At 36.3% G+C, this 22,113-nt stretch overlaps 1 protein-coding gene across 7 annotated transcripts in view; it reads left to right on the forward strand.

Moving 5' to 3' along the window:
- Positions 1–22,113, forward strand: part of DOP1A (DOP1 leucine zipper like protein A) — a 110,229-nt gene that overhangs the window by 54,863 nt on the left and 33,253 nt on the right. For all 7 annotated transcript variants that reach the window (XR_006786109.1, XM_045842624.1, XM_045842628.1 and 4 more), the window contains exons 12-19: positions 172–283; positions 995–1,228; positions 11,566–12,184; positions 12,570–12,844; positions 13,997–14,149; positions 16,562–16,662; positions 18,267–18,526; positions 20,128–22,105. Coding sequence is in view for 6 of the 7 variants with exons in the window: in XM_045842624.1 (XP_045698580.1) it covers positions 172–283; positions 995–1,228; positions 11,566–12,184; positions 12,570–12,844; positions 13,997–14,149; positions 16,562–16,662; positions 18,267–18,526; positions 20,128–22,105 (3,732 nt within the window). In the remaining variant the exon portion in view is untranslated. The remainder of the gene's footprint in view (positions 1–171; positions 284–994; positions 1,229–11,565; positions 12,185–12,569; positions 12,845–13,996; positions 14,150–16,561; positions 16,663–18,266; positions 18,527–20,127; positions 22,106–22,113) is intronic.

Below are 22,113 nucleotides of genomic sequence, written 5' to 3' on the forward strand. Positions count from 1 at the left end.
AATTTTCCACATAGAGGTACAGTAGTGTCCTGGGGAGAAGGGAATGTACATCATCATAAGAACAATATTGTGTGTGTCCCAATGTTGAGTTGACCTCATTTAAAAAACATTGTTGTCACATGTTCATTTCACTTGATAGTATGTTTGATAAAGTGAATTATGTTCTTTTAGGAGGACAATGCATGTCAGACTTCAGACTGGGCCTGGAGATAGTGAGTCATCTGAGTTACAGCTGAGCAATTTCTGCTTATTGGTGGATTTTTTGTTGGATATAGTTTCTTTGGTAAGATCACCTTGGTAAAAATATATTGAGGAAATCTAACATAGTTCATATGTTAAATGTTGGAGACCTTATCTTCAAATAAATTTTATCTTTAATATTAAATATATTTTTTTCCTTTCGGCACATTTTTTTTTCCTTAAAACTTTCCAGCCGTTTTGTCCTGTGACATATGTGTATATATAATACATATACAAGTCTTAAACAATACATGGAATATACTTCATAATTGCATGTTATTGAAATCCTAAATGTTTAGTGTATAATGGTTTAATGCTGTATTTATATTAATTAATGATTCTATTAAATGAAGACTTTTGGAAATCTTTTCCCCTTTTCTCTCCTAAATTCTTTGCTTTCTCATTTTGAAGCCTACTAGAAGTATGAGGGTGCTGTGTCAGGTATGACATTCAGCCTATTTTGTTTTTAACCGATTATATTCATTTTTGTTATATTATAATTTCAGTAATGTAATACATAAAATTGGGATTAGTTTATAATACATACTTTGAAATACTTAAATTGAGAATTTGGGAATATAAGTTTTATATCATTAATAATGAAATGATTATACAATGTTAAGAAAATGATATATATAAAATGTTAGGTTCATAAAAATTAGTTCCTTTTTTATATAGATTAAAAACCAATAAAACAACATAAATTTTGGGTCACACATTGCTTGAACTTTTGTCATTTTACTTTTATTTTCAGGAGACTTATATTGAAATTCAGACAGAACACCTGCCCCAGCTGTTGCTCAGGATGGTTTCTGCCCTGACAAGCCATCTCCACACATTGCACTTGTCTGAACTCACGGATTCAGTCAGGCTCTGCTCGAAGATCCTTAGCAAAGTTCAACCTCCACTGTTATCTGCCAGTACCGGAGGTGTTTTGCAGTTTCCAAGTGGGCAGAACAGTTCAGCCAAAGAATGGGAGGACAAAAAGGTAATGTTAATTGTTAATTTTGGTATTAGACTATTTACAGTTGCCCCTTAAATAACATGGGTGTGAACTGTGTAGGTTCACTTACACACAGATTTCGTTTTCAGTAAATATAAAATTTTTGGAGATTTGCAACAATTTGAAAAAACTCACAGATGACCCTCTAACTTATAGATGAAAAAATTAAGCAAAAGTTAGTATGTCATGAATGCAAAAAAAGATGTGGATAATAGTTTCTGTTATCATTTACAACCATAAAATATATATGCCTATTATTAAAAAGTTAAAATTTATCAAAATGTACACACACAAACATAGAGCATGCATGGCGTCATTTGCTATTGGGAGAAATGTAAACAAACATGAACATGCAGTATTATAACTGGGTAAAATTAACTGTAGTACATACTGTGCTACTGTAATAATTTTATAGCCACCTCCGGTTGCTGCTGCGGTGAGCTCAAGGGTTTTAGTGGATACTCATATTGAGTGATGCTAATCATCTGATCATCTCTGTGTGAGCAGCTTGTCTATCCAGTAAATTGCATTTTGCAGTAAAAAAGTGATATCTCACAGTTCTTGTGGGTTTTTTATCATATTAAGTGCAATACCGTTAACCTTGAATAACATATGAGACCCACACAAAATACTAGTGATACTGGAAGTGCTTCCAAGAAGCAGAGAAAAGCCATGACATTACCAGAAAAAGTTGAAAGGCTTGATATGTCCCATCAATTGAGGTCTGGAGCTGCAGTTGCCTGCCATTTCAAGATAAATGAATACAGCATAAGACCATTGTTTTTTTAAAAAAGGAAATTTTTGAAGCAATCACTATACTTCTGCTGTCAGGAGCAGAAACTTTGAAATACCTTTTTATATCATATTGAAAATGTAGCTTTTATGTGGGTGCCAGATTGCTGTAAGAGAGGCATACTTATAGACTAATATGAATTGAGAAAAAGTGAAGTCATTATGTAACAACTTAAAGTAAAAGGAAGGTGAAGGATCTAAAGCTGGAGAATAATTTTAGAAAGACTTTCGGTATATGGATGGACCTGGAGAACATTGTGCTGAGTGAGATAAGCCAGTCAGAGAAAGACAAATACTATATGATTTCACTCATAGGTGAATCTAATGAACAAATTGAACTAACAAGCAAATTAGAGACAGACTCATGGATAGAGAACAGGGTGCCAGCTAAAGGTGGGGAGTTTGGGGATAGAGGGACTGAGCAAAAAGGACTCATGGACATGGGCAGCAGTGTGGTGATTGCTTGGGGAGAGGCTGGTATAAGGGAACTAAATGGTAATGTAAAAAATAAATAATTTTTTTAAATCCCCCCTCCCCCAAAAATCTAGAACAGTGGTTGGAAAGGGTCTTCAAGGACTGGGTCTTCAAGGACTGGAAGGATTTAGACTGTTGAAAAGGGGAAACACATTCAAACTAAGGGACTGGTATGACCAGTGCATTGAAGAAATGCCCGTGAGCACCCTTATGCTCCTACAGGGGCTGTGTGATATTGTGGGAACGGCCTGGGTTCACTCATACTGGCTCTACCACTAACTTCTTGGGAAATCTTGGGCAGGTTGTTTAACTGTCTGAGTCCTGGACTCTCATCTTTCATGTGATGGAATCTGAGTAGTGATGATATATGAAATATCATGTGGAAAACTGCTTTGAATGGGTTCAGGCATTGAATGGGTTCTCAAAGAAAAACCTAGCTTCACCAACTCCCCAGTTAAACCACTGTTTCAACACCACCTTCAATGATTTTCCCACATTTTCTGTCACCTGTACTATTATTGATTTTTCACTTAATATCATTATTTAAAATAAAGTATTTAATATTTTTTAAAATGTCAAGATAACAGGGGAAGCAGCTTCTGCCACACTAGAGGCAGCAGGCTTTTCAGATGCCATTAAGAAAATCATCAAGGAGAAAGGATATCTGCCTGAACAGGTTTTTAAAGCAGATGAAAGTGCCCTATTCTGGGGAAATAACACCACAAAGGACATTTCTTCCAATGGAAGATATAGGAGCACCAGACTATAGGAATCGGCTAACGGTATTCTTATACAAATGCAGTCAGATTTATGATCAGGGACTGCCTTTATCTTTAAAGCTGCTAAACCCTGAACCTTGAAGGAAAAAAATAACCACCACCTGCCAGTCTTCTGGTTGTACAAGAAGGCCTAAACTACTAGAGCCCTTTCTCTGGATTGGTTCCATCAATGCTTTGTCCCTGGAGTCAGGAAGTACCTTGTCAGTAAAGGACAGCCTTTCAGAGTTCTTCTGATATTGGATAATATCCCTGGCCACCCAGAGCCCCATGCATTCAATGTCAAAGTCTTCAAAGTGGTCTACTTGCCCCCAAATACAGTGTCTCTAATTCAGCCTCTAGGTCAGGAATGCATAAGGACCTTTAAGGCTCATTACACACAGTACTCTATGGAAAGGATTGTTAACACTATGGAAGAGAATCCGGATAGAGAATATCATGAAAGTCTAGAAGTATTACACCATTGAAGATGCCATCGTTGTCATAGAAAAAACATGAAAGCCACCAAACCCAAAACAATAAATTCCTGCTGGAGAAAACTTTGTCCAGAGATTGTGCATGACTTCACAGGTTTTACAACAGAGCCAGTCAAGGAAATTACGAAGGTGGATGTGGCCAAAAAAAAAAAAGTGGGGGAGGGTGTTGCAGGGTTTCAACATGCAAATCTTGGAGAAGTTCAAGAAATAATAGATACCACTCTAGAGGAATTAACAGAAGACTACTTGAAGGAGACGAGTGCTTCTGAACTGGTGGTGCCAGACAATGAGGAGAAATACACAGCAGCAGCAGTGCCAGAAAACCAATGGATATCAGATGGTCTGGCAGAAGGGTTCCACTCATTCATGACTGCTTTTGACTTCTTTTATGACATGGACCCTTCTGTGACACTTAAAACTAAAATATACAATGGAAAAAGGATTGATATCCTATAGAAACATTTTTAGAGAAATGAAAAGGAAAAAGTCAGAATTATAATGTATTTCCATATAATTTTACCAAGGGTGCGTGCCTCTCCTGCCTCCCATGCCTCCGCTTCCACCTATCCTACCTCCTGCACCTGTTCTGCCTCTGTCCTCCTGAGACAGTAAGATCAGCCCCTTCTTTTCCCCTCCTCCTCAGCCTACTCAGTGTGAAGGTAACGAGGATGAAGACATTTATGATGATCCATGACCACTTAATGAACAGTCACTAATCATCATACAGTTATAAACCTATCTGTTGTGTATGTGTGTGTCTTCATGTGAAAAATCTAATAAGTATATGGCAAGAACTTGGATATGATTTCATGTCATTATCATCGTGTGAATATTCATCATGTAGATCATCATGTGGATGATTTGTATGAAAGCGGGTAGCCTATCCTCACATAGGCATAAAGTGAATAATATTTAATAAAATTATAAATATGTTAGTTCTCTTACTGTTTTTTAAGTTTGCTTTCAGAGAATTACAACACTGTACATTATGTCTTTTTCTTATAATTGAAGAAACTGCTTATCAGCCAGTCATCACAGGTAAATGATTTTCTAAAATTTAACAGTGTTGAATATGACTAATAATGTGTGACAAAAATGTTTGTAGTGATTCAGTCATCATTGTGTAGGCTAGGCTACTATGAAGCAGTCATATCAATTACACTAGGCTACCATAAAACAATGATATTGCTGCTGCTCTGTTATCAGTCAATGAATCATTATACCAGTAAATAATTATGAATTTTTTTACATTATCTTTTTATTTTTGATGTCTAATGTTAATAATACTTATAGCATATACAATGTCTTATATAAGACAGTATTGATGTAGGTATTGACAAACAGATGGTGTAAAGTTATACTGTCAGTACAGTACAGAGCTACAGATATATATTTTCCTTATGGTTTTCTTGACACTTTAATTTCTCTGGCTTACTTTACTGTGTGAACACAGTATATAATACATACAGCATATAAAATATGTGTTAATTGAATGTTTATATTATTGGTAAGGTTTCCTGTCAACAGTAGGGTGGCTGTTGGTTGTTAAGTTTGGGTGCAATCAAAAATTATATGTGGATTTCAGTTGTGTGGGGCATGAGGTGGGGAGTCAGTATCTTCCCTACCCCTGTGTTGTTCAAGGGTTAACTGTTAATTTTTGAAAGAACAGTTTCTAACTAAAATCACTTATATATAACCCTTTAGTGCATCTCGCATAGATCCAAATGTGTGGCAGTAGACCTTATTGTAGGCTTTTGGTTCTAGTACCGTTTAGGCGTTTATATCAACACTTTCCAATAGAAATATAATGTCAGCAACATAAGTAATTTTTAAATCTCTGGTAGCCACTTCTAAAAATGTAAGAAGAAACAGATGAAAAGTTTTTTTTAAATTTTTTAGCCCTTTCGAGCTAATTTATTATGATTTCAACATGTAATCAATATAAAATTGATGTAGTATAAAAAAATAGCTGGAGACTTTACATTCTTTTTTATACTATTTTCAAAATTCCACTGATGTGTTTTATACTTATAGCACATCTTCATTCAAATGTATAATTTTTTTTATCAGAAACCCTTGAAATAAAAAAATTTAGTTCCACTGTCAGATCAGCCACATTTAAGTGCTCAGTAGCCACATATTTATAATCTAAACTTTATAGATCCTTTTTATATGAATACCTATGCTCTTTTTTAATCCAGAATCTTTATATTCAGTCTTCTAGAAGATCTTTATAATCAATGAATTCAGTTCATTGAATTGAATATATTCTATTCAATATAATTCTACACTGAACAGAATTGTAATTATTTTAGTCTGGCACTAGTACCATACTTAAACACTTGCAAAACATCTATTGAAAAATCAGTAACTAGCCTCCTCCAAACAATGCTGGGTTGATACATTCTCCACTCCGTTTCCAAGGGGAGGGAGCAGCTGCAGGCTGATCTATGAAGTCTCCTGGCCTAGATTTAGTATCTGGACGCACTATTCTGGAAATATTTTGGACTTCCGGCAAGATGGAGGCATAGGTGGATACACCGTACCTCCACGTACAACCAAGATTAGAATAACAACAATTTAGAGGCAGAATAACACCCAGAACTGTCAGAGAATTTATCTGAATGGAAGTCGGACAGCCAAGAAGTTGAAGTAGATCTGTTCATCCAGAGCAGTAGGAGGGGCGGAGAGGAGCAGCCGGGCGTGTGGAGAACAGGGAGAACTGGGTGCATAAGGCAACCAGGAGCGCGTAAGGCATCTGGGGAGCGCAAGATCACAGCAAGTGGACCCTGAGTATGCAAGCAGCAGCTGGCGGACCCTGTGAGGTGGTGATTGTGGAGCAGGGCACAGCACGCAACCCAGGATCCCAGAGAAGGGACTGAGGTCCCAGGAGAATGGAGCTACCGCCATTGTTCCCCCCTGCCTCCACCCCCACATACAACGTCACAATCTAGCGACTGGGGTGCCCAGCCCCGGGGAACACCTAAAGCTCCGCCCCTCACCGTAACAGGAGCGACCAGACCCCCCAAAAAGAGAGAGAGACATGTCTCAAACAGAAGAACAGATCAATGCCGCAGGACTCATCGTTTTGAGTGACCAAGAGATAGCCAGTCTATCAGATGCACAGTTCAAAACACTGGTGATCAGGAAGCTCACATAATTGGTTGATTTTGGGCACAAATTAGATGAAAAAAATGAAGGTTATCATAAAAGAGATGAAGGAAGATGCACGGAGAACCAATAGTGATGGGAAGGAAACTGGGACTAAAAAAAAATGGAGTGGACCAGAAGGAAGAAAAAAACAACCAAACAGGAAAGAATGGAGAAATAAGAATTCAAAAAATCAAGGAGAAGCTTAGGAACCTCCAGGACATCTTTAAACGTTCCAACATACGAATTATTGGGGTACCAGAAGGGGAAGAGGAAAAGCAACAGATTGAACACATATTTGAACAAATAATAAAGGAGAACTTCCCCATTCTGGCAAAGGAAATAGACTTCCAGGAAATCCAGGAAGCTCAGAGAGCCCCAAAGAAGTTGGACCCAAGAAGAAACACACCAAGGCACATCATAATTACATTAGCCAAGGTAAAAATGAAGAAGAGAATCCTAGAAACAGCAAGAGATAAGGGGACAGTCACCTACAAAGGAGTTCCCATCAGACTGTCAGCTGATTTCTCAAAAGAGACCTTGCAGGCAAGAAGGGGCTGGAAAGAAGTATTCCAAGTCATGAAAGACAAGGACCTATATCCCAGATTACTCTATCCAGCAAAGCTTTCATTTAGAATGGAAGGGCAGATAAAGTGCTTCTCAGATAAGGTGAAGTTAAAGGAGTTCATCATCACCCAGCCCTTATTTTATGAAATGTTAAAGGGACTTATCTAAGAAAAGAAGATAAAGAAAAAACATGTATAGTAAAAGGACAACAAACTCACAATTATTAACAACCACACCTAAAGCAAAACCAAAAGAAACTAAGCAAACAACTAGAACAGGAACAGAACCACAGAAATGGAGATCACATGGAAGGTTAGCAACAGGGGAGTGGGAGGAGGAGAGAGGGGGAAAAGGTACAGAGAATAAGTAGCATAGATTGTAGGTAGAATATAGGTAGGGGGAGGGTAAGAATAGTATGGGAAATGTAGAAGCTAAAGAACTTAAGTATGACACATGGACATGACTAAAGGGGGGGAAGTGGGTGGGAGAGGGTGTACAGGGTGGAGGGGAGTGAAGGGGGGAAAATGGGACAACTGTAATAGAAAATTCAATAAAATATATTTAAAAAAAGAAAATAACAAAAGCTTTCAAGTTTATAATATTAAAATATTTTAGCAAATATTCACAAAAAGCACTTAATGAAATTTTATAGGTACAGTGGCACCATGTTTAAACAAAAATTTAAAATTTCTATCAGTGGGTTGGGACGGGAGTAAAAGATAGAAAATTGTACTGCAACATCAATTTAAATAAAATTTAAAAAAAATTTCTATCATATATAAGGTACCTAAATCCAGTATTTGTATAGTTGCCCTAATTATTTTTTCAGTTGCTTTTTTGTTGTTTTTCAACCAGGAAAGATACATTATCAGATGATCTCATACCACCTTTCCCACCAACTAATAATTCTAAAATTGTTTCTGTTTCTTGGTCCTTCTTAATATATTGCTCTTTACATATGAAATGAACATTACTGACCCTCGATCAATTTAAATACATCCAGGATTAGCCTATATAAATAAAAGCTAGTCTCTCACACTTTCCTTCCTACCTGCTTATTATTGATATGTGATAACCTGTTTTGATATGACTCTGTTGTTGGGAAATTCATTTTGTTTGTTGTCTTCCCTTAATTTATGCCTCTAAGATCGTAAAAATAAAACTAAAATAGATACTGACTTCTTTTGAAGCTTTGTTTTTTATTTGAATGAGATTGGTGAGTATAAGGAAAGGACCTTAGTATTCTCTCAGCAGCATATTGAAACACATAAATATTCCTAAATAGAAAACATCTGGAGGTAAGATAATGGGAACATTGATTTATGTAAATGAAATACAATTAAAAAATACATTTTTAAAAACTATATAATGGTTCATTAACCTTAGAGTATGCTCTCTCTCCTTTGGTTTTCTTTTATATTCCCAGGGCATATATCTTCTTTCCTACTTTTTACTGAAACACACTAGTATTATCTTCACTGAGATGTCTGAAAATTGATCAGATTTAAAAGCTGAGGGTATTTTCTGTATTGCTTTAAAGTGTAAGTGAAGGAATAGTTCTTTAAAAAATTACAAATCTGATTTTGTCTTTATGTTCTTAGTACATTTTTATAAAATCAGGGTATCGGAATGTCTAAAACATATTTCCTTCCTATTTTCAGAAAGACATTTTATTAAAAAGTAATATGAAACCTACTTATATAATATAGACCATACAACTAAATATTATAAATTTATGCAAGTTTAACTAATTTTATAGCTTGAAATCTAGTAACATAATATCCACTGTTTTATGATCTTTAAAAAAGATCAATACAGAAATAAGTTTACAATAACAAGCTAACTACTTCGCCATGTAAATACTTCTTTTTCAAAATTTATTAGTACAAGATTTTAGATGATTGTTAACCTTTCAAAGGAAAAGATCAAGTTCAATTCTGATAGTCATCTCTAACTTTGGCATTGTAATATGAAAATTTCTCATACTGTTACAGATAAAGTGATATGCTATGGTGAAAAGAGCATGAAGATCAGAATTACCTGATTTGAGCTTTTCTACTAACTAATAAGCTTATTTGCTATAACCTTTGGCCAGTTTCATTTTATTTTGTTTTGTTTTTAACTTCTTTTAGCCTCAGTGTTCTTACCTTTGAAATAGAGAAAATAGCCTCTCTTCATGCAGCACTCACACTGGGTATGCAGAGGTTAACTAGGCACAGTCTCTGCCCTTCCCCAACCCATTCTTTTTAGGAGACACACGTTAAACAAATAATTGCTCATTTAATTATAGTTGTGATGATGTATGGAGGAACATACAGAGTGGTAGGAATGTAGAAAATTGGGGCAATCTAATCTAGATTGGGAGCCAAGGAAGGCTTTCTTGAAAAAGGACTATTTGAGGGAAACCCCAAAGGAATTTGGTGTAGGAGTGAAGTACAAAGAAGGGAATATTTGAGTGAGGAAAGAACATGTGTGAAGGCTCTTAGGCAGATAGAAGTACAGCGTAGACACTGACGGGGAGATCCACCTTTGAGGTATGCAGAAACCCAGCTCTTACAGAGCCTTCTCACTGTACTAAGGCTTTTACTTCCTATCTTAGGAACACTCTCAAGGGGAAAAAGGCAAGTGATGTAATCATATTTGTGTATTAAAAACATTACCCTGGCTATAGTGTGGAGTATGGACCTGAGAAACAAAGATGGATGTGGGAGACCTGCAGAGCGCAGGTGAGAGTAGTGGTGGTAACGTGCTAAAAAGATGGGGGAATGAAGACAGAGAAGTGAATGGATTAGCTGTGTATTTAGGAGGAAAAAATAAGATATAGTAATAGTTCAGTAAGGGTAGTGAGTGATTACTAACATTTATTGAATGTCTGCTAAGTGTCAGGTATTATGCCAGATACTTTATACTTGTGTGGCCTGTGTTACTTAATCCTCATAGCAACTATAAATTGTAGGCATTGGTGTCCTGTCAGATATACAGATTAGGAAAACAAAGTTTGTAGAGGTTAAATAATTTCCCAGGCTAGAAAGTAGCAGAGCCTTAGCTGACTAGTGGCCAGCACCCTTAAATGCTATACTGAAGTGGATGTAAAGGAAGTGTTGAAGAGAGGTAGAGAAGGTACCAAGAATTACCTCTAGGTTCCTGTCTTCCTGGTTTGGTGAATGGCAGTATGATTCATTGAAGGAAGGAACATTGGGTGAGCCCCAGCTTTGTGGCAGCAGAGCATTTAGTATAAATCTTTAGTAACCTTATTCAAATTCAAATTATGCTCTGGCACAATCTCCCATGGAATACACATCATGTACAACTTTTGGTTACTTCAACTAGGCCAGAAAATATGCTTAATGATTGTACCAGTCCTATCATAGGGAGGGAACAGTTAATCCATTCCAGCTCTACTGCAATAGCTGGCTTATTTTTTGTTTATATTTTAATTGCTTCTTATCTTGTCCTCTAGATTATAAACTATTTGTTTAATTCCTAGTACCCAGTACAGTGTCTGGCATGTAATGTGATGTGGGTTCAGTAATCATTTATTGAAAGAATACAAGAATGTTAATAGTCAAACATTTAAATAGTACTTTATACTTGTCAGAAAAATTTCACACTCACATAGTTCTGAATCTATTAAATTTTATTTCTAGTTCTTAGAATGTCTTTTTTTTTTAACCTTACATAACCCATTTCTTGCATTGTTCAGATATTGGAAAGTTGGATTGTTTGGACATTAGGAAAGAAGATTGAATAAATTTAGTCTTTTGAAAATAAGGATATGGGCCTTAGAGGTTTGTACATACACATTTTACCCTCATGAACCTCACTTTATGCTATGCATGTAGTGAAAAATAAATATTTAATTAATGACTTTAGTGTATTCATTAGAACCATATCCATATTTCATATTGATTATCTTAGCTATATAAATCAATTGCAGAAACCATTTTAAGATTCAGCTGAATGTATAGATTAAGTTGTGAATAGTAATCTAAAGTTGACTTCTCTCCAAACGTGGTCATTTCTAACTTCCAATTCCTAATATATACATTTAGCTACTCAGCGTTTTGTTCTTTTTAATCACTACCAGATATCATCAGTTTCTCTTGAAAATCGTACTGAAGCGTTAGAAGATGGAGAAAATCCACCAAGTAGTCAGTCATCAGAGAGTGGATTCACTGAGTTTATACAGTATCAAGCAGACCGAACTGATGACATTGACAGAGAACTGAGTGAGGGGCAGGGAGCAGCTGCTATCCCAATTGGTAGCACGTCCTCTGAGACAGAAACAGCTTCCACTGTGGGATCTGAAGAAACCATCATCCAGCCCCCTTCTGTTGTCACTCAGGGGACAGCACCTCGAAGTGGGAAGACAGTCCAAAAGACTGCAATGCAGTGCTGCTTGGAGTATGTCCAACAGTTTCTCACCAGACTTATCAACCTCTACATTGTTCAGAGTAACTCTTTTTCTCAAGCCTTGACTACAGAGCATCATGGGGATCTCAGCAGAGAGCAAGGAGACAAGGAGAAATGGGACATGGATTCACATGGAGATGTAAAAGAGAGAAGCATAAGTAAACAAACAACCTCAAAAGAATACCTTTCTGCCTTTCTTGCTGCCTGCCAGCTCTTCTTGGAGTGCTCAAGTTTTCCAGTTTACATTGCTGAGGGGAACCATACCTCAGAGTTACATTCTGAATCAGAAACTGGTAAGGTAGTTTCTGTTTTGTTCATATTTAAATATTTTCTGTGGTATGCTTTTTTTTCTGTAGCACTCAGATATTAAAACTGGGATTTTTTAATATATACACACACTGCAGTGATTACTACATAATGTGTGATTAATATACCGTCTTTCAGTATAGGCAAATAGATTGTATAAATGGCAAAAGAAAAGTACTTATTTTTAAAAGTTTATGAAATTCTTGTTATTGCTTATTTTCTAGTTTAGGTGAGAAACCATGGTTTTCTTAACAGGTCAAGACCTAAAGGTAGTAAGTAGTAGAGCTTTTTTAAAAAATTAGATGGGAAGTTAAAAGTATGTGTGAAAGGGTTTGTGTGATGAACTCTGTTGGCTTCCACCTTTTGTTTCAGACTGGGAGCATGTGCAGCCTCCACTGTGGCTCCAGACGCTGATGAATGCTTGCAACCAAGCAAGTGATTTTAGTGTGCAAAGTGTTGCTATTTCACTAGTCATGGACCTGGTGGGACTGACTCAGTCTGTGGTCATGGTCACTGGGGAAAACATCAACAGTGTGGAACCTGTACAGCCCTTAAGTCCAAACCAGGGAAGAGTGGCTGTGGTTATTAGACCTCCTCTCACACCAGGCAATCTGAAGTACATAGCTGAGAAGACTGAATTTTTCAAGGTAAATTCTAAATAAATTCATGACTAAGCTGATACTTGCCATAGTTTGCATAACAAAAAATTTGAAGATGATAATCAGGCTTAATTGAACCCTTCAATATCATGCTGCATAGACAAAGATACCACACTTGATCTGTACTGCTTTGCCCAACTTGTCCCCTCTTTTGTGGGGAGAAAGATAAGGATGAAGGGAATGTTAAAGTAAATAAAGGGCAAACATTAAGGCACTAAATCCATGGAGGGAATAATTTCAGCTAAAAAAAAAAAGGAAAGCTGACTTATATAGTAAAAAAATTATTTCTAGATGAAGTGGTTGTGGCACTGTTGCTTCATACAACTTAGGTCTCCAAAACTCCTAGGAAGAGGTTTTCTTACCATATATTGTTTGATTGTCATCTTTGGTGTGTGATGACATTTAAAAAAATGCAGTCTTTGATTTTTACAACAGTACAAATGATATTATCTACACAGAATGAACTTCAAGTATATTTGAATTGTATTACATCTGAAGATGGTAGATTTTTTTTATACATAAAAAGTATTTTTAAATTTTTATCTGATTTCAAGTCATTGAGTCCCTTCAGATAACTTCCTACTGCTAGATTAAGGTTGATTTCCATAATATTGTGGTGGTAATCCCTGAAGATTGTTGAGTTTTTATTAATGCTGTAATAGATCATCAGGTGCTGTGTTAACACTTGTAGCTCTGAAATAATATGACCTGTTTTATTTGCCTTAAGTAGTTCAAGTATTTGGACTGTGAATTATATTTCACTTTGCAACATGTCACTGTGAATATTAATGTATTCAATGTGGGATCTACACCCTCCTAAAGATAATGTATTCCAGCATCACTTCACTAGAGGTCACTAAACTAGTAAAATGGGTACTTATTTTGGCTCTGCAGAGAGTGCTTACATGCCAGTGTTTAAATAAGTATTATTAAAGGACTATAAATAAGGGGTTCTGATGGCCTGAGTGACCAGAAGGTGAATGGACGAGAGGTACACTTAAATGTCATCCCAGTGGCATACTGAATATTAAAGACCTTCAAGGCCTGACAGTCAGATTTGTATTAGCAGTAGGAAATGTTTGTTAATAAGTTTTCATTTATGGTTTTGTAATACTGTCACTCTTACATTTTTTTCTACAGCTTGTAGCTTTAACATTGTGGGACCAGCTGGGAGACAGGACACCTCAGCACCACCAAAAGAGTGTGGAACTGTTTTATCAGTTACATAACTTGGTTCCTTCTTCTAGCATCTGTGAGGATGTTATAAGTCAGCAGTTAACCCATAAGGATAAGGTAAATTCTTCTCTTCTTATCCTGTGTCAGCTCCCCACTCCCATTATACCAAGTGTCAAGTAAGGAAGCTCTAGGAAAATGATTTCAGCTAGTATCTGAATAATAGGGAATATAGCTTTGTTCAGAGTGATTTTAATATCTTTAAAATACATGTTCTGTTCTTTTTAAAGGAAAGTTATTTACAAAAGCATCAGTAACATGAAAATCAAGTTACCCAAAATCAAATACTGGGTTTATTTCTTGGTTCAGGACACCAGTTATGGGGAGTGCTGATTAAAGTTGTTGCTGGACCAAGTTCTTGAGTCATAAAGGAGGAATCAGTGGACCCAGTTGTGATACTGGTGGATACATTAATGTATGGGAAATGAAATAACATGTTGCACTTATAAGCTATAGAATGCTAATATGTGAGATATTATTTTCATTATAGTACATATCCAGAATAAGGATTTGTATTCTAATGTATAGGAAGTGATATGATGAGTAAAGATGTCTGAGGTATGAGTGAGCCTGAGAAGAAGCTGGAACAATTACTGTGATAGATCTCTTCTGGATAACTTAATGAAGTTTATGGTCTTCCTGCACCTGCTCTGTAATATAAATTAAAGGTTTTATTGAATATCTTTTAGAAGTGGATTGCCCTAATTGAATAAACCCTCAGTGCTAGTGAGTTTTAATGAGTCCTATTCAAAAAGGCATTTTGTTGAATAAATGGAACATTTGGCAGGGTGAGCAAGTGGCAAATGAAGGAGTAAATGAGGAAGAATGAAAAGCTTGTACCCAGGAAAATGTTAAAATTATATTTAAGCTTCAGTACATTCTTTCAAAACTGTTCAGAAACAAAATTTTAAATAAAGCCTTGTAATAATTTGTTTTACATTAAGTATAAATTTAGGACAGATTTTATACCTGTTTACTTGTATAACATGTCATTTGCAAAAAAATACTAAGTTCTGAATAAAAATACTGTATATCCATGAAAAAAAGTTAAAATGCCTGTTATTACTTACTTTTGTTTTTACATATGTTTCTGTTGGCTGAGGTACAAACACTGCTTTACAGGAAGAGCATTTATTAAGCTCACAGAAAAAGAGAGCCCTTTTGACCAATCACAAGCAATTTAAACAGTTGAAATTCCTGGTTCCGAGGGGATTTCACTTAAAGGTTTCTACAAGTGCTCAAGAGAAATGATAAATTTTTTTATAATATCACAGTTTCTACTTGATTTACATTAATATGTTCATTATCTAAATATCAAATGCTTATCTTTCTAAATAATTTCTTTTTACATTGTTCTATGCATTGTTACTGTAACATTTAATCTTTTCCAAATAATCCCAAAAGTAGTATAGTATTTTTCTTATAGAAATAATTTTTAGGGGTTTAAATTTTTTAATCTAATAAACTAGCCTTGTAAATGATAGTAAATTAATTTTGGATTAATATGAGGAGGGAAACAAAAAAACACTGGAATTTATTTATAAAAAATTATGTATTCTTACAAGTTTAAACTTCAGTCACTTTCAAAGTACTGTCCGTTTGATGAGATACACCTATCAAGACATTTTTTTCCACTGCTCAAAATACTTTTTTGAACTTGTCTATTTTGATGCCTTCAGTGTTTCTGTCATTTTTTGTTTCACCTCTTCCACATAGGCAAAACATTTCCCTTTGAGGACTTTTTTCATCCAAGGAAATAAAAATAGGTTGCTTGGGGTGAGATTGGGAGATGAGGGTGAGTGGGGCATGGGATCATGCCATTTTTTGTCAAAAACTGCTAAACACTCAGCACGTGTGGGCAGGTGCACTCATAAATCACCCATCATGAAATGGGCAAATGCATTGAAAGAGTCTTCGAAACAAATTCACGGAAGCCAAATGCAGCCTCTCACAACACCACCAACTGGTACACTGATACAGATGGGTCCCTAAAACAATCACGTAGTGGAGGAAACCTGTACTAAATGGGGCCTGCCCTCCAGAAGTTAATTCCTTTTTTTTCCAGCTCCCTTTGTATATAATTTTTAGGAGGAAAAGTAAATCATATAGTAAAATAAAATCAATTTTGACTACTAAGCATTTATATTAAAATGAGGAAGAAGTGCTTTGTATACTGAAAATATCGTGATGACATGCACACTATCAGCTTTTTTCATTCAGTAATCTAGTAAACTGATTACCTAATCTAAACTGAATAATTACTTGTGAGGAAGCATGAGGTGATCCTTTAGGTTTAATATTTTTTATATAATTAAGTATTTTCTGTATTTCTGCTTACCTGAAAAAATAGTTTATTGCATTGTATTTTGGAGTATCATGAACATTGAACATAACACTCTCTACTTTAATTTTGCCAAAATGCTTATCTTCAAAGGAGAATAAAATAATTTAATCTCTCATGTTCCCTCTCAGAAAATAAAAATGGAAGCACATGCAAAGTTTGCAGTTCTTTGGCATCTAACAAGGGACCTCCATATAAATAAGTCTTCATCTTTTGCACGTTCTTTTGACAGGTTGGTTACATTTTATATTCAGATTTTACAGTCAGATATCTTAATGTCTCTTTTGTTGACTCCTCAATTAGTCTGGCAGGAGTAGGCAATAGCAATTTTCATGTTTAAAAATTTTTTTTAATCTTCACCGGAGGATATGTTTATTGATTTTAGAGAGAGAGAAAGGGAGAGGGAAAGAAACATTGATGTGAGAAAGAAACATCAATCGATTGCCTCCCATACATGCCCTGACTAGGGATTGAACCCGCAACCTAGGTATGTGCCCTGACCGGGAATTGAACCCTCAGCCTTTTGGTGTATGGGTTGACACTCCAACCAACTGAGCCACCCAGTCAGGGCATCAATTTAAACATTTTATAAGTAAAATCTAAAAATTATTGTTAAAAATCTAAGCTATATTGAAATTCATGGCATTTTCATTTATCTGCTAGATTTTCTCTTTCTTGTTTGGCCTTGTCCTTTCATTTGATGACTATTAATCAAGCCCCTACAACATGGTAGTTTCCTTTCCATGTGTCAAGAATACAGCAATGGAGACAGCCTTCTTGAAGCTATATTCACATTGAGTGAGATCACATATAAACAGTAGATTGTATAAGTGTTTCTCTAGCAATTATTTTCAATCTTCTGCCTGAACTGGACTTACTAAAATCTAAAGCTAAGTTACTGACAACCCCCTTCCATGGATTCAGAGAACCTATAACTGCCTGAGAATGGGGTTGCTATTTGTCTAGCTTACTTAGATGACTCATTCCCCAAATACAAGATTTGCACTGACTTCCAAGGAGATGCCATGTATAGGTAGTTTCATATACTGGCACCAGATAGCAATCTCACCAGTTTTTAGAGAGGTGGCCACAAATGCAACTATGCTTAAAGCCCAACTGCATGTTATTTCAGCTGGTGCTTTTCACGCGGCATTACTCTCCTTAAATGATCTGCTGTTGAACCTCTACCATAAACTAGGCCCCAGGCCCATGTACTTCACAAATAGCATCTCTAATTTGGCGACCGTGTTTCCTCATCGTACAAGTGAGACAGTGAAGACCCAGAGAAGTTGTGACTTGCCCAAGACCACACATGAGATAAAGTGGATGACCCAGATTTGAGTCTTGGGTGTTCTGACTACAAACTATCCCTCCACACCTTTCATGGAAAGTCTTTCCTTGAATTTAGCACACAGTTTAGATTGATAAAGAGAATGGGAGCAGAGGAGCATGGACCAGCACAGAGGAAACACTGACCTGCATTGCAGGGGGTTCAGTATTTGGTGAAAGGAGTATGTTGCTAAAACAAGACTAGTTTTCTAAGGTTACTTTTTCTATTCTTTATTATTTATCTTATAAGAATATGCTGGTGAAATTTCAAGAAACACAAATACAAAAAGGGAGAAGACTGTTTTCTCCTTCCTATTATATCTACTGAGGCTTTTGGGATTAAGATTATTAACATGCTGTGGTCAAAAATTATCCTGAAGTATGATTAACTTGTAATAGTTAATTCAAAATAAGAAACACAACTTATAGTATTATTAATCTTAGAAAAATTAGAATGTCACAATTAAAGCAAGTGTTTTGTTCTTTAATTATTTGTGTTTATTGTAGGTCACTGTTCATCATGTTAGACAGCCTTAACAGTCTCGATGGTTCTACTAGCTCTGTGGGACAAGCCTGGTTGAACCAAGTCCTGCAAAGACATGATATTGCAAGAGTTTTGGAACCATTGCTATTGCTTCTGCTTCACCCCAAAACTCAGAGGGTTTCAGTGCAGCGTGTACAAGCAGAACGTTATTGGAATAAGGCACCTTGTTATCCTGGAGAAGAGAGTGACAAGCATTTCATGGAAAATTTTGCATGCAGCAATGGTGAATATCACGTGGAACTAGAAAAGCTTTATTTAGAATTAAATAATTAAAATAAAGTGAGAAGTGAACACAACTGTGATTGGCAAGAGAATCTAATGTGAGATTTTCTCTATGGGCTTATTTTCTCTCCTCTGCATGCACTAGTAGTGCTCTTACGGGCCATATCAGAATGTGCTTCATTGATGACCATGTTGGGGGACTTGAATCTCTCTTATCAGTTGACTCTTCTTTCAGAGTCAATCAGCACAGCATTTTTCAGAGACAGTCTTCAGTTTTCATGGAAATATATTTAGATTTTTTTTTTTTCACAATCCTGGTCCTATGGGGTTCTGTAGATACTTCACTAGGAATGTATAGTAAGCTTATAATGCATATTTATATTTCATGAGTCATTTTCCTTATCTATAAAGTCAGAATCATAACCTACCTCTCAAGTCATGTTTATGATATGTTTAGTGTAGTGACTGGCATATCATAAGTGTTTGATAATTGTTATTATTACTATGAAACCCACACTTTACAAACTACTGAGTGATGTCCTCTATAATACAGCAATAATGGCACCTTATATTACATTACTATATGCCAGGGACTGTCACTTATCATTTGTATCTCTTGACAAATAACCCTGTGAGGTCAGGAATAAAAAAGTGATTTTACCAAGCAGGGAGCTTATTTTTAGAAGGATGTGCTTTCTCAAAGGCTCACTGCTGGTAAGTGACACAAGCTGGAACTAAACTGTCACCTTTCATGTGCCTCTGCCAAGGCTTGTTTCTCTTCTTCCTTTTCACTGCTTTTCCTGAATCTTCTAAGAAAATGCTCTACCCTGCTAATTGCCAGAACTTCTGTGTTATAACTTTACCTACCACATTTGCCACCTGACTACTGAATTCTCACCTCTCCTCTGAAATCAGTCTCAGACCTCACCTGTGGTATCATGATTCTTTCCCTGAAAGTGGTAGCATTTGGTGTGTACCACTCATATGCAATTAACCCTCCCAGCCTTTCTAAAAGAATGCCGTCAACCTAGTATGCTCTCCAGAAAGGACAGAAATAGATGAATACATGGTGATTCCCTACTATTTTTAAGCTCTTTAGAGAGAACAGTGATGTCTTTTCCTGCTCTCACCCTCATTGTCTATTAGTTTAGGGTCTTACTCATACCAGATAATTCATAAATGTTTTTTGAATTTTATTAAAATCAAGGAGATTGTGTTTTTATACTCCCCTTTAGCATAACTAAAGGGAAGTATCACACAAAAAGGAAAACACAAAATTTGTATTGAAGTAGAAAAGGATGTCTTATTTGGGGATAAGGGCAAATTTTTATATTTCATCAGTGTTAACTGTGTTCAATTTCAGTACAGTTGAATAATAGGCCTTCTGTGGAATTGTGTTTATTAAATTCTAGTTTATAGTCATCAATATAATTTTCTAACTTAAAGGGTCTAAAATAGTAATATAATATGATTTTGATAGTAGCATATAAGTAGGTTTTGAAACTAATGATTAAAATCTTGAATTCAGTTTACATTTGTACATTTTCATTATTTTAATATATTTTATATTTTTCCTCCTTTACTATTTTTCTCATATGCCAGTAAGCCAAGTACAACTCATTGCATCTAAAGGAAATTGTGAAAAGCCGCTTACCATGGATGAAATAGAGAACTTTAGTCTCACCGTTAACCCATTAAGTGACAGACTTTCCCTTCTAAGTACCAGCAGCGAGACAATTCCAATGATTGTCTCTGATTTTGACCTTCCAGACCAACAGATAGAAATACTCCAGAGTTCTGACTCTGGATGTTCACAGTCCTCTGCTGGAGACAACCTGAGTTATGAAGCTGATCCTGAAAATGTGAATACACAAGAGGATTCTCAAATGCCAAATGCAAGCTCCCCAGATGATGATGTTCAGCAGGTAGTGTTTGACCTGATATGTAAAGTCGTAAGTGGTCTGGAAGCAGAATCTGCCTCAGTTACTTCTCAGTTAGAAATTGAAACTATGCCCCCAAGGCACAGTGATGAAGAGCCAGACGAGGAGGCAATTCAAAGTGAAGACCAGTCCACTCAGCAGAGTCAGAGAAACGAAAGTTCTCAGCTTCTGTCTGTGTCTGTGGAAGGTGGCCATGAGTGTGTGGCAAATGGAATCTCCAGAAATAGCTCCTCACCTTGTATTTCAGGAACCGCACAGACTCTCCATGACTCTTCTGTTGCTTCCACAGAAACCAAAGCTAGACAGAGGAGTCACAGTAGTATTCAGTTCAGCTTCAAAGAAAAATTATCAGAAAAAGTCTCAGAGAAAGAAACAATTGTTAAGGAGTCAGGTAAACAACCAGGAGCAAAACCTAAAGTAAAACTTGCCAGAAAAAAGGATGATGACAAGAAAAAAACTTCAAATGAAAAACTCAAACAAACCAGTGTATTCTTTAGTGATGGTCTGGATTTAGAGAACTGGTATAGCTGTGGAGAGGGAGAAATCTCTGAAATTGAAAGTGACATGGGTTCTCCAGGATCACAGAAATCTCCTAATTTCAACATCCATCCTCTCTATCAGCACGTGCTTCTGTATCTCCAGTTGTATGATTCATCAAGGACTCTTTATGCTTTTTCTGCCATCAAAGCCATACTGAAAACTAACCCTGTTGCTTTTGTAAATGCCATTTCAACCACTAGTATAAATAACGTGTATACCCCTCAGTTGTCTTTGCTTCAGAATCTATTGGCCAGACACCGAATTTCTGTTATGGGCAAAGACTTTTATAGTCACATCCCGGTGGACTCAAATCATAACTTTAGGAGTTCTATGTACATAGAAATTCTTATTTCACTCTGTTTATATTACATGCGTAGCCATTACCCAACTCATGTCAAAGTCACTGCACAAGATTTAATAGGCAATCGAAACATGCAGATGATGAGCATAGAAATTTTGACACTTCTCTTCACTGAGCTGGCAAAGGTAATAGAAAGCTCAGCAAAGGGTTTCCCTAGTTTTATCTCGGATATGTTATCTAAGTGCAAAGTTCAGAAAGTAATTCTTCACTGTTTACTGTCATCCATCTTTAGTGCCCAGAAATGGCACAGTGAAAAAATGGCAGGTAAGAATACGATTGCTGTGGAAGAAGGTTTCTCAGAGGACAGCCTCATCAATTTCTCAGAGGATGAATTTGACAATGGCAGCACACTCCAGTCACAACTTCTCAAAGTTCTTCAGAGGCTCATTGTTCTAGAACACTGGGTAATGATTACCCCTGAAGAAAATGAAACAGGTTTTGATTTTGTTGTATCTGATCTGGAACACATCAATCCCCACCAGCCCATGACTTCTCTTCAGTATTTGCATGCTCAGCCAATCACATGCCAAGGCATGTTTCTCTGTGCCGTGATACGGGCTCTGCACCAACACTGTGCTTGTAAGATGCACCCACAATGGATTGGTTTAATCACATCTACTCTGCCTTACATGGGAAAAGTTCTACAGAGAGTGGTGGTTTCTGTGACGCTACAGCTTTGCAGAAATTTAGATAATTTAATTCAGCAGTACAAATATGAAACAGGATTATCTGATAGTAGGTAAGAAT

This window comes from Phyllostomus hastatus, unplaced genomic scaffold (assembly GCF_019186645.2).
Source record: "Phyllostomus hastatus isolate PE091 unplaced genomic scaffold, TTU_PhHast_1.1 phas_contig_40, whole genome shotgun sequence".
NCBI classification, from domain to species: Eukaryota; Metazoa; Chordata; class Mammalia; order Chiroptera; family Phyllostomidae; genus Phyllostomus; species Phyllostomus hastatus.